Source organism: Ranitomeya variabilis, chromosome 5 (assembly GCF_051348905.1).
Source record: "Ranitomeya variabilis isolate aRanVar5 chromosome 5, aRanVar5.hap1, whole genome shotgun sequence".
NCBI lineage: Eukaryota > Metazoa > Chordata > Amphibia > Anura > Dendrobatidae > Ranitomeya > Ranitomeya variabilis.
Genome location: NC_135236.1, coordinates 12063711 through 12083186, shown reverse-complemented (window position 1 = coordinate 12083186; position 19476 = coordinate 12063711). Strand labels below are relative to the sequence as shown.

The 19476-nt window shown below is 44.6% G+C and overlaps 1 protein-coding gene across 1 annotated transcript in view; it reads right to left on the bottom strand.

The window, feature by feature from the left end:
* Positions 1-19476, bottom strand: part of LOC143774200 (alpha-2,8-sialyltransferase 8E-like) — a 225962-nt gene that overhangs the window by 193839 nt on the left and 12647 nt on the right. Inside the window, exon 2 of the mRNA XM_077261574.1 lies at positions 17895-17975. Within this exon, the coding sequence (XP_077117689.1) occupies positions 17895-17975 (81 nt within the window). The remainder of the gene's footprint in view (positions 1-17894; positions 17976-19476) is intronic.

Sequence of the window (19476 nt, the reverse complement as noted above, 5' to 3'; positions counted from 1 at the left end):
CACAGATACTGCCGGTGGTGCGGAAAATGGTGGCCTTACAGTGACGGAAGGGATGTTGCGTTGCTGACTAGCTTCATTGGCCGAGGGTGCTACAACCTTGAGGGACGTTTGGTAGTTAGTCCAGGCTTGAAAATGCATGGTGGTTAAGTGTCTATGCATGCAACTAGTATTTAGACTTTTCAGATTCTGACCTCTGCTTAAGCTAGTTGAACATTTTTGACAGATGACTTTGCGCTGATCAGTTGGATGTTGTTTAAAAAAATGCCAGACTGCACTCTTCCTAGACTCGGATCCCTTTTCAGGGATTGCAGACTGATCTTTAACCGGATGGCAACGCTGTGCTCCAACAGGTTTTGGCTTTGACACGCGTTTTGGGCCAGATACGGGCCCGGCAGATGGAACCTGTTGCGATGTTGATGCCTGCTGCGGCCCCTCCTCCACCTCCGCTTCTGAACTACTGCCGCCTGCACCCTGTTCCCCCAATGGCTGCCAATCGGGGTCAATAACTGGGTCATCTATTACCTCCTCTTCGAGCTCGTGTGCAACTTCGTCTGTGTCACTGTGTCGGTCGGTGGTATAGCGTTCGTGGCGGGGCAACATAGTCTCATCAGGGTCTGATTGTGGATCTGTACCCTGAGAGGGCAATGTGGTGGTCTGAGTCAAAGGAGCAGCATAGTACTCTGGCTGTGGCTGTGCATCAGTGCACTCCATGTCAGAATATACTTGTAATGGGCATGGCCTGTTAAATGTTTCACTTTCTAAGCCAGGGACGGTATGTGTAAAGAGCTCCATGGAGTGACCCGTTGTGTCGCCTGCTGCATCCTTCTCTCTTGTTGTAGTTTTTGCTGAGGAGGACAAGGAAGCGACTTGTCCCTGACCGTGAACATCCACAAGCGACGCGCTGCTTTTACATTTACCAGTTTCGGAAGAGGAGGCAAAAGAGCTAGAGGCTGAGTCTGCAATGTAAGCCAAAACTTACTGTTGCTGCTCCGCCTTTAAAAGCGGTTTTCCTACTCCCAGAAAAGAGAGCGTTCGAGGCCTTGTGTAGCCTGACGATGAAACTGGCTCCACAGCTCCAGACTTAGGTGGAATATTTTTATCCCCACGACCACCTGATGCTCCACTACCACTACCATCATTACCAGCTGACAATGAACGCCCACGACGACCTCTTGCACCAGACTTCCTCATTGTTTTAAAATCTTAACCAAAGTAACTTTATTTGTTGCTGTCAAACAACTTACACGGTGAGCTATAACTTCAGTATGATTTCAATATCCCTTAACAGGTTGGTGAGACCACAAGGAAAATCAGGCACAATGTTACACACTCTGTTTTCTGTGGCACAAAATCACAGAGATGACACACACGCAGGACTGTCACTCAAGCACTAATGTCAATATTAATCTCCCACCTAATTTATTTTTTTTTTTTTCTCAGGGAGACTTTAGAAACCAAATAATATTAAAAAAAAAAAAAAAAAAAGGCTTTCTATGGCCCACAATTAGAGAGAGAGAGGTGGCACACCCAGGAGTCAAGACTGGCGCACAAGCTGAAAGGGCAATATTATTCTCCCACTGTTTTTTTAAGTTTTTTTTTTATTTCAGGGAGACTTTAGAAACCAAATAATATAAAAAAAAAAAAAAAAAAAAAAAAAAATAGGCTTTCTATAGCCCACTGAATGAGAGAGAGAGGTGGCACACCCAGGAGTCAAGCCTGGCACACAAGCTGAAAGGGCAATATTACTCTCCCACTGTTTTTTTATGTTTTTTTTTTTTTTAAGGGAGACTTTAGAAACCCAATAATATTTAAAAAAAAAAAATAAATAGGCTTTCTATGGCCCACTGAATGAAAGGGAGAGATGTGGCACACCCAGGAGTCAAGACTGGCACACAAGCTGAAAGGGCAATATTACTCTCCCACTGTTTTTTGTATGTTTTTTTTTTTTTTTTCAGGGAGACTTTAGAAACCAAATAATATTAAAAAAACCAAAAAAAAAATAGCCTTTCTATGGCCCACTGAATGAGAGAGAGAGGTGGCACACCCAGGAGTCAAGACTGGCACACAAGCTGAAAGGGCAATATTACTCTCCCACTGTTTTTTTATGTATTTTTTGTTTTTTAAGGGAGACTTTAGAAACCCAATAATATTTAAAAAAATAAATAAATAGGCTTTCTATGGCCCACTGAATGAAAGGGAGAGAGGTGGCACACCCAGGAGTCAAGACTGGCACACAAGCTGAAAGGGCAATATTACTCTCCCACTGTTTTTTGTATGTTTTTTTTTTTTTTTTCAGGGAGACTTTAGAAACCAAATAATATTAAAAAAAACAAAAAAAAAATAGCCTTTCTATGGCCCACTGAATGAGAGAGAGAGGTGGCACACCCAGGAGTCAAGACTGTCATGATCTCTGCAGGCAGAGATCATAGCAAGCCTATTGAGGGACAAGCTCTCGGAAGATGGAACTATACTGACCATGAACTAAGCCTGCCGCGCAACTAGAAATAGCCAGGTAGCATTTCCTATTTATCGCTAGATGCCCAGCTCTGGCCTAAGACCTAAATAGCTAGCAGAGGGAAATATAAGACCTGGCTCACCTCTAGAGAAATATTCCAAAGAAGACAGTAGCCCCCCACATATAATGACGGTGAGTTCAGATGAAACAACAAACGCAGCAGGAAAATAGTCTTAGCAAATTTGAGGTCCGCTTACTAGATAGCAGAAGACAGATAGTATACTTTCATGGTCAGCAGAAAAACACTAACTAAACACCATCCAGAGATTACCTTAAACTCTGGCATTAACTCATAACGCCAGAGTAGCAATCCCTGATCAACGAGAGCTTTCCAGACACAGTAACAAAACTTCAGCTGTGAACTGGAACAAATAGGCAAAACAAAACAAGGACAAAAGTCCAACTTATCTAGTAGTAGTCTAGAAGCAGGAACAAGCACTGAGAGGCATCAGATAACATTGTTGACCGGCAAGAAACCACCAGAGAAATGAGCTTAAATAGCGACACCCACTACTGATGGAACCAGGTGAAACAGGAAAGAGGATGACAAGTCCAATTCCACAAGCGGCCACCGGGGGAGCCCAGAATCCAAATTCACAACAGTACCCCCCCCTCAAGGAGGGGGCACCGAACCCTCACCAGATCCACCAGGGCGACCAGGATGAGCCCTATGGAAGGCACGAACAAGATCAGAAGCATGAACATCAGATGCATTGACCCAAGAATTATCCTCCTGGCCGTAACCCTTCCAGTTAACCAGATACTGGAGTCTCCGTCTGGAAACACGAGAGTCCAAAATTTTCTCCACAACGTACTCCAACTCACCCTCAACCAACACCGGAGCAGGAGGCTCAACTGAAGGTACAACAGGTACCTCATACCTGCGCAATAACGACCGATGAAAAACGTTATGAATGGAAAAGGACGCAGGGAGGTCCAAACGGAAAGAAACAGGATTAAGAATCTCCAATATTCTATAAGGGCCGATGAACCGAGGTTTAAACTTAGGAGAAGAGACCCTCATAGGGACAAAACGAGAAGACAACCACACTAAATCTCCAACACAAAGCCGAGAACCAACACGACGATGACGGTTGGCAAAACGCTGAGTCTTCTCCTGGGACAACTTCAAATTGTCCATAACCTGCCCCCAGATGTGATGCAATCTCTCCACCACCGCATCCACTCCAGGACAATCCGAGGATTCCACCTGACCGGAGGAAAATCGAGGGTGAAACCCCGAATTACAGAAAAACGGGGACACCAAGGTGGAAGAACTGGCCCGATTATTGAGGGCGAACTCTGCCAATGGCAAAAAAGCAACCCAATCATCCTGGTCAGCAGAGACAAAACACCTCAGATATGTCTCAAGGGTCTGATTAGTCCGCTCGGTCTGGCCATTAGTCTGAGGGTGAAAAGCAGATGAAAAAGACAAATCTATGCCCATCCTAGCACAGAATGCCCGCCAAAATCTAGACACAAATTGGGTACCTCTGTCAGAAACAATATTCTCAGGAATACCGTGCAATCGGACAACATTCTGAAAAAACAGAGGAACCAACTCAGAAGAAGAAGGCAACTTGGGCAGAGGAACCAAATGGACCATTTTAGAGAAACGGTCACAGACCACCCAGATGACAGACATCTTCTGGGAAACAGGCAGATCTGAAATAAAATCCATCGAGATGTGTGTCCAAGGCCTCTTAGGAATAGGCAAGGGCAACAGCAGTCCGCTAGCCCGAGAACTACAAGACTTGGCCCGAGCACAAACGTCACATGACTGCACAAAGACTCGCACATCTCGTGACAGGGAAGGCCACCAGAAGGATCTTGCCACCAAATCCCTGGTACCAAAAATTCCGGGATGACCTGCCAATGCAGAAGAATGTACCTCAGAGATGACTCTGCTGGTCCAATCATCCGGAACAAACAGTCTATCAGGCGGACAACGATCCGGTCTATCCGCCTGAAACTCTTGCAAGGACCGCCGCAGATCAGGAGAAACGGCCGACAAAATTACTCCCTCCCTAAGGATACCTGTGGGTTCAGAATTACCAGGAGAGTCCGGGTCAAAACTCCTAGAAAGGGCATCTGCCTTAACATTCTTAGAACCCGGTAGGTATGACACCACAAAATTAAAGCGAGAAAAAAATAAAGACCAGCGCGCCTGTCTAGGATTCAGGCGTCTGGCAGTCTCAAGATAAATCAAATTTTTGTGGTCAGTCAATACCACCACCTGATGCCTAGCCCCCTCGAGCCAATGGCGCCACTCCTCAAACGCCCACTTCATGGCCAAAAGCTCCCGATTCCCAACATCATAATTCCGCTCTGCGGGCGAAAATTTGCGAGAAAAGAAGGCACAAGGCCTAATGACGGAGCAGTCGGAACCTTTCTGCGACAACACTGCCCCAGCTCCGATCTCCGAAGCGTCAACCTCAACCTGAAAAGGCAGATTCACATCAGGCTGACGCAACACAGGGGCAGAGGCAAAACGGCGCTTAAGCTCCTGAAAGGCCTCTACAGCATGAGGGGACCAATTAGCAACATCAGCGCCTTGTCTGGTCAAATCAGTTAGTGGTTTAACGACATCCGAAAAACCAGCAATAAATCGGCGGTAAAAGTTGGCAAAGCCCAAAAATCTCTGAAGACCCTTAAGAGAGGAGGGCTGAGTCCAGTCACAAATAGCTTGCACCTTGACGGGATCCATCTCAATGGAAGAGGGAGAAAAAATATACCCCAAAAAGGAAATTTTCTGGACCCCAAAAACGCACTTAGACCCCTTCACACACAAAGAATTAGACCGCAGAACCTGAAAAACTCTCCTGACCTGCTGGACATGAGAGTCCCAGTCATCAGAAAAAATCAGAATATCATCCAGATATATTATCATAAATTTATCCAGAAAATCGCGGAAAATATCATGCATAAAAGACTGGAAAACTGAAGGGGCATTAGAAAGACCAAAAGGCATGACCAAATACTCAAAGTGGCCCTCGGGCGTATTAAATGCGGTCTTCCACTCATCCCCCTGCCTGATCCGCACCAAATTATACGCCCCACGAAGATCAATTTTAGAGAACCACTTAGCACCCTCTATACGAGCAAACAAATCAGTAAGCAATGGCAATGGGTATTGATACTTAACAGTGATCTTATTCAGAAGCCGATAATCAATACATGGTCTCAAAGAGCCGTCTTTTTTTGAGACAAAGAAAAACCCAGCTCCCAAGGGAGAAGAAGATGGACGAATATGTCCCTTTTCCAAAGACTCCTTTATATATTCCCGCATAGCAGCATGTTCCGGCACAGACAAATTAAACAAACGACCCTTTGGATATTTACAACCCGGTATCAAATCTATGGCACAATCGCACTCACGGTGCGGAGGTAACGACCCAAGCTTGGATTCGTCAAAGACGTCTTGATAATCAGAGAGGAACTCAGGGACTTCAGAGGGAATGGACGACGAAATAGAAACCAAAGGTACGTCCCCATGAATACCCTTACATCCCCAGCTCAACACAGACATTGCTCTCCAGTCCAAGACTGGGTTGTGAGACTGCAACCATGGCAATCCCAGTACCAAATCGTCATGTAAATTATACAGCACCAGGAAACGAATAATCTCCTGGTGATCCGGATTGATACGCATGGTTACTTGTGTCCAGTATTGTGGTTTATTATTAGCCAATGGGGTGGAGTCAATCCCCTTCAGAGGAATAAGAGTCTCCAAAGGCTCTAAATCAAAACCACAACGATTGGCAAAGGACCAATCCATAAGACTCAGAGCGGCGCCAGAGTCAACATAGGCGTCCGTGGCAATGGATGACAAAGAGCAAATCAGGGTTACAGACAAAATAAACTTAGACTGAATGGTGCCAATGGAAACAGACTTATCAAGCTTCTTTGTACGCCTAGAGCATGCCGATATAACATGAGTAGAATCCCCACAATAGAAACACAATCCATTCTTCCGTCTAAAATTCTGTCGCTCGCTCCTGGACAGAATTCTATCACACTGCATACTTTCTGGCGTCTTTTCCATAGACACCGCCAGATGGTGCACCGGTTTGCGCTCCCGCAGACGCCTATCAATCTGAATAGCCATTGTCATGGACTCATTCAGACCTGCAGGCAAAGGGAACCCCACCATAACATCCTTAATGGCATCAGAGAGACCTTCTCTGAAAGTTGCCGCCAAGGCGCACTCATTCCACTGAGTAAGCACAGACCATTTACGGAATTTTTGGCAGAAAACCTCAGCTTCGTCTTGCCCCTGAGATAGTGCCATCAAAGTTTTTTCTGCCTGAAGTTCCAAATGAGGTTCCTCATAAAGCAAGCCCAAGGCCAGAAAAAACGCATCCACATCGCGTAACGCAGGATCCCCTGCTGGCAATGAGAAGGCCCAATCTTGAGGGTCACCCCTGAGCAAGGAAATCACAATCCTAACCTGCTGAGCAGGGTCTCCAGCTGAACGAGACTTCAGGGACAAATAAAGCTTACAATTATTTCGGAAATTCTGGAAGCTAGCTCTATTCCCTGTGAAGAACTCCGGCAAAGGAATTCTCGGCTCAGATACCGGAGCATGTACCACAAAATCTTGTAAATTTTGTACTTTCGTGATGAGATTATTCAAACCCGCAGTTACACTCTGGAGATCCATTATTGTCAGGTGCACACAGAGCATACAGAGATTAGGAGGAGAGAGAGAAAAAAGACTGCAGCAAGGCAGACTGGAGGAAAAAAAAAAAAAAATTCCAGCAGACTTCTTATAACTCTCCTTTCTAAACCTGGGTCTTTAACACTTTAAGGGCCGGTCAAACTGTCATGATCTCTGCAGGCAGAGATCATAGCAAGCCTATTGAGGGACAAGCTCTCGGAAGATGGAACTATACTGACCATGAACTAAGCCTGCCGCGCAACTAGAAATAGCCAGGTAGCATTTCCTATTTATCGCTAGATGCCCAGCTCTGGCCTAAGACCTAAATAGCTAGCAGAGGGAAATATAAGACCTGGCTCACCTCTAGAGAAATATTCCAAAGAAGACAGTAGCCCCCCACATATAATGACGGTGAGTTCAGATGAAACAACAAACGCAGCAGGAAAATAGTCTTAGCAAATTTGAGGTCCGCTTACTAGATAGCAGAAGACAGATAGTATACTTTCATGGTCAGCAGAAAAACACTAACTAAACACCATCCAGAGATTACCTTAAACTCTGGCATTAACTCATAACGCCAGAGTAGCAATCCCTGATCAACGAGAGCTTTCCAGACACAGTAACAAAACTTCAGCTGTGAACTGGAACAAATAGGCAAAACAAAACAAGGACAAAAGTCCAACTTATCTAGTAGTAGTCTAGAAGCAGGAACAAGCACTGAGAGGCATCAGATAACATTGTTGACCGGCAAGAAACCACCAGAGAAATGAGCTTAAATAGCGACACCCACTACTGATGGAACCAGGTGAAACAGGAAAGAGGATGACAAGTCCAATTCCACAAGCGGCCACCGGGGGAGCCCAGAATCCAAATTCACAACACAAGACTGGCACACAAGCTGAAAGGGCAATATTACTCTCCCACTGTTTTTTTATGTATTTTTTGTTTTTTAAGGGAGACTTTAGAAACCCAATAATATTTAAAAAAATAAATAAATAGGCTTTCTATGGCCCACTGAATGAAAGGGAGAGAGGTGGCACACCCAGGAGTCAAGACTGGCACACAAGCTGAAAGGGCAATATTACTCTCCCACTGTTTTTTGTATGTTTTTTTTTTTTTTTCAGGGAGACTTTAGAAACCAAATAATATTAAAAAAACCAAAAAAAAAATAGCCTTTCTATGGCCCACTGAATGAGAGAGAGAGGTGGCACACCCAGGAGTCAAGACTGGCACACAAGCTGAAAGGGCAATATTACTCTCCCACTGTTTTTTTATGTATTTTTTGTTTTTTAAGGGAGACTTTAGAAACCCAATAATATTTAAAAAAATAAATAAATAGGCTTTCTATGGCCCACTGAATGAAAGGGAGAGAGGTGGCACACCCAGGAGTCAAGACTGGCACACAAGCTGAAAGGGCAATATTACTCTCCCACTGTTTTTTGTATGTTTTTTTTTTTTTTTTCAGGGAGACTTTAGAAACCAAATAATATTAAAAAAACCAAAAAAAAAATAGGCTTTCTATGGCCCACTGAATGAGAGAGAGAGGTGGCACACCCAGGAGTCAAGACTGGCACACAAGCTGAAAGGGCAATATTACTCTCCCACTGTTTTTTTAGGTTTTTTTTTTTTTTTCAGGGAGACTTTAGAAACCAAATAATATTAAAAAAAAAAAAAAAAAAAATAGGCTTGCTATAGCCCACTGAATGAGAGATAGCACACACAGCAGTGGCACACAAGCCCTGACTGAGGCCAATATTTTTCTCCCACTGATTGATGTAGTGTTTTTGTGTTGAGGTAGAATTTAGAACACAAATCACGGAAAAAATAAATAGGCTTTCTATGGCCCACTCAGTGAGAGATGGCACACACAGGGATGGCACTGTAGCAGAAATGCCAATCTTAATCTCCCACAAAAAAAAAAAAAAAAAAAAAAAAAACTGTCCTACAATTACTATCTCCCTGCAGTAATGTAAGCCAGGTATGGCAGGCAGCAATAGGAGTGGACTGATGCACAAATTAAATAAAAAGTGTGGACAAACAAAAAAGATAGCTGTGCAGAAAGGAAGGAACAAGAGGATATGTGCTTTGAAAAAAGCAGTTGGTTTCCACAGTGGCGTACACACAGCAATACAGCTATCACGGAGCCTTCTAGGGCAGCCCAATGAGCTACAGCGCTGAGGGGAAAAAAAAAAAATAGCTTCCACAGTCCCTGCACACCGAAGGTGGTGTTGGACAGTGGAAATCGCTGCAGCACAAGCGGTTTGGTGGTTAGTGGACCCTGCCTAACGCTCTCCCTGCTTCTGACGAAGCGGCAGCAACCTGTCCCTAAGCTCAGATCAGCAGCAGTAAGATGGCGGTCGGCGGGAACGCCCCTTTATAGCCCCTGTGACGCCGCAGACAGCAAGCCAATCACTGCAATGCCCTTCTCTAAGATGGTGGGGACCAGGATCTATGTCATCACGCTGCCCACACTCTGCGTTCACCTTCATTGGCTGAGAAATGGCGCTTTTCGCGTCATTGAAACGCGACTTTGGCGCGAAAGTCGCGTACCGCATGGCCGACAAGCACAGGGGTCGGATCGGGTTTCATGAGACGCCGACTTAGCCAAAAGTCGGCGACTTTTGAAAATGATCGACCCGTTTCGCTCAACCCTAGTGAGTATAGCAATATTTTTTATTTTAATTCTTTATTTTACACATTAATATGGATCCCAGGGCCTGAAGGAGAGTTTCCTCTCCTTCAGACCCTAGGAACCATCAGGAATACCGTCCGATACTTGAGTCCCATTGACTTGTATTGGTATCGGGTATCGGTATCGGATTAGATCCGATACTTTGCCGGTATTGGCCGATACTTTCCGATACCGATACTTTCAAGTATCGGACGGTATCGCTCAACACTAGTCAGAATGGGTTGTGCTTTTACTGTGGTGATTCTGCTCATGTTATCTCAGAGTGTTCTAAGCGCACAAAAAGATTCGCCAAGTCTGTCACCATTGGTACTGTACAACCTAAATTCATTTTGTCTGTTACTCTGATTTGCTCTCTGTCATCCTACTCAGTTATGGCTTTTGTGGATTCAGGTGCTGCCCTGAATCTGATGGATTTGTCATTTGCCAGGCGCTGTGGTTTTGTCCTGGAGCCTTTGTAATTCCCTATTCCACTAAAGGGAATTGATGCTACACCATTGGCCAAGAATAAACCTCAGTACTGGACTCAAGTGACCATGTGCATGGCTCCTGCACATCAGGAGGTGATTCGCTTTCTTGTGCTACATAATTTGCATGATGTTGTCGTGTTGGGCCTGCCTTGGTTGCAGGCTCATAATCCAGTCCTGGATTGGAAAGCAATGTCTGTGTCAAGTTGGGGTTGCCAGGGAATTCATGGCGATGCTCCTTTGGTGTCAATTGCTTCTATTCCTTCTGAAGACCCTGAATTTTTGTCGGACTACCAGGATGTATTTGATGAGCCCAGATCCAATGCCCTACCTCCTCATAGGGATTGTGATTGTGCTATAAATCTGATTCCTAGTAGTAAGCTCCCTAAGGGACGACTTTTTAATTTATCTGTACCAGAACATACCGCTATGCGGAGTTATATAAAGGAGTCCTTGGAGAAGGGGCATATTCACCCGTCCTCGTCCCCTTTGGGTGCGGGGTTCTTTTTTGTGGCCAAGAAGGATGGTTCTCTGAGACCCTGTATTGATTATCGCCTTCTAAATAACATCACGGTCAAATCTCAGTACCCCTTGCCACTGTTGTCTGATCTGTTTGTCCGGATTAGGGGGGCCAGTTGGTTCACCAAGATAGATCTTCGAGGAGTGTATAATCTTGTGCGCATAAAGCAGGGCGATGAATGGAAAACAGCATTTAATACGCCCGAAGGCCATTTTGAGTACTTGGTGATGCCTTTTGGGCTCTCTAATGCCCCTTCTGTGTTTCAGTCCTTCATGCACGACATTTTCCGAGAGTATCTGGATAGATTTATGATTGTGTACCTGGATGATATTTTGGTCTTTTCCAATGATTGGGAATCTCATGTGAAGCAGGTCAGGATGGTACTTCAGGTCCTGCGTGCCAATGCCTTGTTTGTGAAGGGCTCTAAATGTCTCTTCAGAGTCCAGAAGGTTTCCTTTTTGGGCTTTATTTTTTCTCCTTCTACTATTGAGATGGATCCAGTCAAGGTCCAGGCTATTCATGACTGGACTCAACCTACATCTGTGAAGAGTCTTTAGAAGTTCTTGGGTTTTGCTAATTTTTACCGTCGCTTCATCACTAATTTTTCTAGTGTGGTTAAACCTTTGACAGATTTGACCAAGAAGGGTTCTGATGTGACTAATTGGTCTCCTGCAGCCGCGGAGGCCTTTCAGGAGCTGAAACGTCGCTTTTCTTCGGCTCCTGTCTTGCGCCAGCCCGATGTCTCTCTTCCTTTCCAGGTCGAGGTTGATGCTTCTGAGATTGGAGCAGGGGCTGTCTTGTCGCAGAAAAGCTCTGATGGCTCTGTGATGAGACCATGTGCTTTCTTTTCAAGAAAGTTTTCACCTGCCGAGCGGAATTATGATGTTGGTAATCGAGAGTTGTTGGCAATGAAGTGGGCATTTGAGGAGTGGCGACATTGGCTTGAGGGAGCCAAGCATCGTGTGGTGGTCTTGACGGATCACAAGAATTTGACTTATCTCGAGTCTGCCCAACGGTTGAATCCGAGACAGGCTCGATGATCGCTATTTTTCTCTCGTTTCAATTTCGTGGTATCATATCTTCCGGGTTCGAAAAACGTGAAGGCTGATGCCCTTTCTAGGAGTTTTATACCTGACTCCCCGGAAGTTTCTGAACCGACTGGTGTCCTCAAAGAGGGGGTGATCTTGTCTGCCATCTCTCCTGATCTGCAACGAGTGTTGCAGGAGTTTCAGGCCAATAGACCTGACCGTTGTCCACGGGAGAGACTGTTTGTCCCGGACAGATGAACCAGTAGAGTTATTTCCGAGGTTCATTCTTCGGTGTTGGCGGGTCATCCTGGGATTTTTGGTACCAGGGATTTGGTGGCGAGAGCCTTTTGGTGGCCTTCCTTGTCTCGGGATGTGCGTTCCTTTGTGCAGTCCTGTGGGATTTGTGCTCGGGCCAAGCCTTGCTGTTCTCGTGCCAGTGGATTGCTTTTGCCTTTGCCTGTCCCGAAGAGGCCTTGGACGCATATTTCCATAGATTTTATTTCAGATCTTCCTGTCTCTCAGAGAATGTCTGTCATCTGGGTGGTTTGTGATCGTTTTTCTAAAATGGTCCATTTGGTACCCTTGCCTAAGCTGCCTTCCTCCTCCGATTTGGTACCACTGTTTTTTCAGAATGTGGTTCGTTTACATGGTATTCCGAAAACATTGTGTCTGACAGGGGATCCCAGTTTGTGTCCAGATTTTGGCGGTCCTTTTGTGCCAAGATGGGCATTGAATTGTCTTTTTCGTCGGCCTTCCATCCTCAGACGAATGGCCAAACCGAACGAACTAATCAGACCTTGGAAACTTATTTGAGATGTTTTGTTTCGGCTGATCAGGATGATTGGGTGACTTTTTTGCCATTGGCTGAGTTCGCCCTCAATAATCGGGCTAGTTCTGCTACTTTGGTTTCACCTTTCTTTTGCAATTCTGGTTTTCATCCTCTTTTCTCCTCGGGTCAGGTTGAGCCCTCTGACTGTCCTGGGGTGGATTCTGTGGTGGATAGGTTGCAGCAGATTTGGAACCATGTGGTGGACAATTTGACGTTGTCACAAGAGAAGGCTCAGCGCTTTACTAACCGCCGTCGCTGTGTGGGTCCCCGACTTCGTGTGGGGGATTTGGTATGGTTGTCTTCTCGTTATGTTCCAATGAAGGTTTCCTCTCCTAAGTTCAAGCCACGTTTCATCGGTCCTTATAAGATTTGGGAAATTCTCAACCCTGTGTCATTTTGTTTGGACCTCCCAGCTTCGTTTGCCATTCACAATGTGTTCCATAGGTCATTGTTGCGGAGATATGTGGTGCCTGTGGTTCCTTCTGTCGATCCTCCTACTCTTGTCTTGGTCGAGGGAGAATTGGAGTATGTGGTGGAGAAGATCTTGGATTCTCGTGTTTCGAGACGGAAGCTTCAGTATTTGGTTAAGTGGAAGGGCTATGGTCAGGAGGATAATTCCTGGGTTGTCGCCTCTGATGTCCATGCGGCCGATTTGGTTCGTGCCTTTCATTCAGCTCGTCCTGATCGGCCGGGGGGCTCTGGTGAGGGTTCGGTGACCCCTCCTCAAGGGGGGGTACTGTTGTGAATTCCGTCTGTGCTCCCTCTGGTGGCCTTTAGCGATACTGCGGGTCTGTAGCAGGGCTCAGTTGCCTCATTTCCTGCTATGACTGGTCCCTATTTAATTCCACCTGGACCTTCACTTGTTGCCTGCTATCGGTGTATTCAGTCCTGTTTCTGAGAGTTCCTGAATATTCCTTGTGACCAGTCTCCTGCTGGAGTAGTTAAGTTTGTTTGTTCATTTTGCTCATTATTTCCTTGAAAACGTTTCTCTGTATATGATGAGTTCAGTCCAGCTTGCTTATATGTGATTTTTCGCTTGCTGGTTAGTTCTGGGGTGCAGAGTGCGCCCCTCACATCGTGAGTCGGTGTGGGGGTTCTTGTATTCTCTGCGTGGTTTATTTTTGATAGTTTTTGTACTGACCGCACAGACTCCTATCTATTTTCAGTCTATCTAGTGTTAGCGGGCCTCATTTGCTGAACCTGTTTCATTTCTACGTTTGTCTTTTCCCCTTAACTCACCGTTATTATTTGTGGGGGGCTGACTATAACTTTGGGGTTATTTCTCTGAGGCAAGTGAGGTCTTTGCTTTCTCTCTAGGGGTAGTCAGTTTCTCAGGCTGTGAACGAGGCGTCTAGGATTTTAGGAACGCTCCACAGCTGCCTTTAGTGTTTGTGGATAGGATCAGGATTGCGGTCAGTATAGCTTCCACATCCCCAGAACTTGTCCTATATTCTGGTCATATGTGTCAGGTCAGTTTCTAGATCCTACCACCGGATCATAACATTTTGTGAATCCAGATGAGGAAATGATATGCACTGATGCCCAGAATCTTTGCGAGGCCCAGATGAAGAAGGTTCTGAGCATAATGTAGACCCTCATTCCCAAACTGTAACTCCTGTTGGGGGAGACAATGAGGAAGATGATGATGAGACAGATACCTGATTGGAACGAAAATTGACTTTTCGGTCAGGGCAGGAAGAGGTTGGCTCTGAGGATGACGGGTGTGAGAACACACAGGGTGATGTGATGATGACGAGGTTGGAGACCCCACTTTCTGTCAACCCACAGTCCACCAGTCCATGAGGTCAGCAGAGGAGGTGGAGGAGGATGCTAGTGACGAGTCTGACGATGAGGTTAGGTTGGGCCTTCCTGGACAGAGATGGAGTACTGGAAGCACCTCATCAACTGCATCCCCAACCACAACTGTGCCTCTGAGCACAAGTAGTGGTGGCACTTCAGGTCGCATGGGCTCTAAGCGTTGCATAGCCTGGGCTTTTTTTGATATCGCAAAGTATGACAAAACTCATGTTGTCTGTAAGATTTGTCACCAAAATCTCAGTAGAGGACAAAAAATCAATAGTTTGAGTACTTCATGGAGACTAATTGTAACAGGCAGCAGTGATACAGCAGAGACTAATAGTAACAGGCAACAGTGACTCAGAGGAGACTTACAGTAACAAGCAGCAGTGATACAGCAGAGAATAATATTAACAGTCAGCAGTGATACAGCGGAGAATAATAGTAACAGTCATCCGTGATACAGCAGAGACTAAGAGTAACAGGCAGCCGTGATACGGCAGAGACTAATAAGCAGCAGTGACACAGCAGAGACTAATAGTAACAGGCAGCAGTGATACAGCAGAGACTAATAGTAACAGGCAGCAGTGATACAGCAGAGACTGATATTAACAGGCAGCAGTGATACAGCAGTGATTAATAGTAACAGGCAGCAGTGATACAGCAGAGACTGATATTAACAGGCAGCAGTGATACAGCAGAGACTAATAGTAACAGTCAGCAGTGATACAGCAGAGACTAATAGTAACAGGCAGCAGTGATACAGCAGAGACTAATAGCAACAGGCCGCAGTGATACAGCAGAGACTAATAGTAACAGGCAGCAGTGATACAGCAGAGACTAATAGTAACAGTCAGCAGTGATACAGCAGAGACTAATAGTAACAGGCAGCAATGATAGAGCAGAGACTGATATTAACAGGCAGCAGTGATACAGCAGTGATTAATAGTAACAGGCAGCAGTGATACAGCAGAGACTAATAGTAACAGGCAGCAGTGATACAGCAGAGACTAATAGTAACAGGCAATACAATGGAAAGTGATACATGTCACTGGCACATCCAACTATCTACATCAGTATAACTACGTATGAACTATCTATTCTTGCACAATGATAGAACATTACTTTTTTTTTTTATAAATTACTGTCTCTGCTCATGAGGTATCACAGATTCAAAAAAGTAAGCAGAAAATTATATTGTAGATTTTTTAGGTCTCTAAAAAAAAGATTTTATACAATTCCCATAAAAAATGAACTAGTAACAGGCAGCAGTGAGACAGCAGAGACTAATAGTAACAAGCAGCAGTGATACAGCAGAGACTAATAGTAACAGGAAGCAGTGATACAACAGAAACTGATATTAACAGGCAGCAGTGATACAGCAGAGACTAATAGTAACAGGCAGCAGTGATACAGCAGAGACTAATAGTAACAGGCAGCAGTGATACAGCAGAGACTAATAGTAACAGGCAGCAGTGATACAGCAGAGACTAATAGTAACAGGCAGCAGTGATACAGCAGTGATTAATAGTAACAGGCAGCAGTGATACAGCAGAGACTAATAGTAACAGGCAGCAGTGATACAGCAGAGACTGATATTAGCAGGCAGCAGTGATACAGCAGAGACTAATAGTAACAGGCAGCAGTGATGCAGCAGAGACTAATAGTAACAGGCAGCAGTGATACAGCAGAGACTAATAGTAACTGGCAGCAGTGATACAGCAGAGACTAATAGTAACAGGCAGCAGTGATACAGCAGAGACTAATAGTAACAGGCAGCAGTGATACAGCAGAGACTAATAGTAACAGGAAGCAGTGATACAGAGGAGACTAATAGTAACAGTCAGCAGTGATACAGCAGAGACTAATAGTAACAGACAGCAGTGATACAGCAGAGACTAATAGTAACAGTCAGCAGTGATACAGCAGAGACTAATAGTAACAGACAGCAGTGATACAGCAGAGACTAATAGTAACAGGCAGCAGTGATACAGCAGAGACTAATAGTAACAGTCAGCAGTGATACAGCAGAGACTAATAGTAACAGGCAGCAGTGATGCAGCAGAGACTAATAGTAACAGGCAGCAGTGACACAGCAGAGACTGATAGTAACTGGCAGCAGTGATACAGCAGAGACTAATAGTAACAGTCAGCAGTGATACAGCAGAGACTAATAGTAACAGACAGCAGTGATACAGCAGAGACTAATAGTAACAGGCAGCAGTGATACAGCAGAGACTAATAGTAACAGTCAGCAGTGATACAGCAGAGACTAATAGTAACAGGCAGCAGTGATGCAGCAGAGACTAATAGTAACAGGCAGCAGTGATACAGCAGAGACTGATAGTAACTGGCAGCAGTGATACAGCAGAGACTAATAGTAACAGGCAGCAGTGATACAGCAGAGACTGATAGTAACAGTCAGCAGTGATACAGCAGAGACTAATAGTAACAGACAGCAGTGATACAGCAGAGACTAATAGTAAGAGTCAGCAGTGATACAGCAGAGACTAATAGTAACAGACAGCAGTGATACAGCAGAGACTAATAGTAACAGGCAGCAGTGATACAGCAGAGACTAATAGTAACAGTCAGCAGTGATACAGCAGAGACTAATAGTAACAGGCAGCAGTGATACAGCAGAGACTAATAGTAACAGTCAGCAGTGATACAGCAGATACTAATAGTAACAGACAGCAGTGATACAGCAGAGACTAATAGTAACAGGCAGCAGTGATACAGCAGAGACTAATAGTAACAGGCAGCAGTGATACAGCAGAGACTAATAGTAACAGGCAGCAGTGATACAGCAGAGACTAATAGTAACAGGCAGCAGTGATACAGCAGAGACTAATAGTAACAGTCAGCAGTGATACAGCAGAGACTAATAGTAACAGGCAGCAGTGATACAGCAGATACTAATAGTAACAGGCAGCAGTGATACAGCAGAGACTAATAGTAACAGTCAGCAGTGATACAGCAGAGACTAATAGTAACAGGCAGCAGTGATACAGCAGAGACTAATAGTAACAGTCAGCAGTGATACAGCAGAGACTAATAGTAACAGGCAGCAGTGATATAGCAGAGACTAATAGTAACAGGCAGCAGTGATACAGCAGAGACTTATAGTAACAGGCAGCAGTGATACAGCAGAGACTAATAGTAACAGGCAGCAGTGATACAGCAGAGACTAATAGTAACAGGCAGCAGTGATACAGCAGAGACTAATAGTAACAGGCAGCAGTGATACAGCAGAGACTAATAGTAACAGGCAGCAGTGATACAGCAGTTATGATGAAGCTTTTTTTGCGGTTACAACATAAGGTGACTTGTATCAGAATAAATTAATGAGGCTTGTGATGAGGCCAAGAATCTCTGTCGTTACTCACTTCTTCATTGTAGTTTTCAATATGAGAGATTTGAGGCGCAGACACTCGGATTCCGGCATCTCCATGTATTTTCTCCTTGACCTGTTGACGAGATGCACAATCTTGGTTAGGTGGTAAGCCCGCTGGGTCTACAATGTGTTTCCCATGGAATCTGCAATGGTTCTATCCAAAGTAGAAAAGGAATGGAGGCGCTCCTAAGATTGATTCATCTGATTTCTTTCATATGTATCAAAAGGACAAGTAAGAAGGTTCCATAAACCACAAGGAGCCTTGGATGAAAGGGAATTAGTTTTTTATTGTTTCCAGAATTTAAACAAAACACAACAATAGATTAATAACTGTAGATTCTCACAAGCCCAGATCAGCTGTGTGGCCAGGGTAGAGGAAGAGTTAATGGTTCAGTCTCTTGTGGTCTAAGGAAGTAAAACGTTTCATTATCATCTCTCCAGTCATCTAAGGTAGTAATAGGGTTAAGGATAGTCTAAAGGTTAAAAAAAAAAAGTATGATATCATCCATGGTGATCTAGGGTAGTAAAAAAAATGAATGTTAACAACCCTCATGGACGAGGATGGTACAAAAGTTACTGATAACATCCCTAGGTTCTGAGGCAGTGTAGAAGATAATGACAACCTCCCTGCTCCAGTCCTCAAGCTCTACCAACACATCACGTCTTCTGAATTTCCTTAGTATTAGTATTGTGCAGGAAATAATTCCATCACGTAGACAACATTAAGGAAATCCTGAAAACATGATCTGCTGGACGGGAGTTATGGAACATTGGTCTAGGGTAATAATCGATTACTTCTCTAGTGGTCTTGAACAAAAAAGATAGTTACTGGAACAATATCTCTGGTTGTCTAAGGTATTAAAAAAAAGTAATAATGATGTCCTGGTGGCTTAGCGTAGCAAAGAGGTTAATGATAATAACCATGCTGGTCTAGAGAAAATAAACAGGCTGATGTTGATTTGCCTGGTAGAGTAGTAAAAGAATTAATGATTAGATGTAGTGATGAGTGAGCACTAAAATGCTCGGTTGCTCGTTGTTCGGGTCGAGCAGTTTGGAATACTCGGGTACTCGGCCAGAACAACAATGTAAGTCTATGGGAGACCCGAGTATTTTTACCGCGATCCCCCCGGGGTCTTTTTAAGGTCTAAAAACATCTGAAAATGATGGAAACTCTGCTCAAATGACACAGGGACCTCATGGGGATCGCCCCTGGAAGCCTTCCTGACTCTGAGATCACAGCCTTAATAATTTTTTTCCGAGATTCATGCGATTTTTCCTGGTGCCACAGAAAGCACAGGAAAACGAAACCAAAACGGGTTTTGCTTGGAAATATGTCAAGGTCCATCCTTTGCAGGGTAATGACTTGCCTGTAAGGCCAAATATTTCACCCCAGACCGAAAATGTTCCTCCCCCACTGAGGCTTAGTTCAGACGCAGCGTTTTTCAAGCGTTTTTCCACTTTAACATTGCTTTCAACCACCACAAATGCATTCACTGGGAAATGTCATTGTAACATGTAACCCCCCTAGCTGGCCATGTGGTGTGTGACACATAAGGAGACCCATCTTGTTTCAT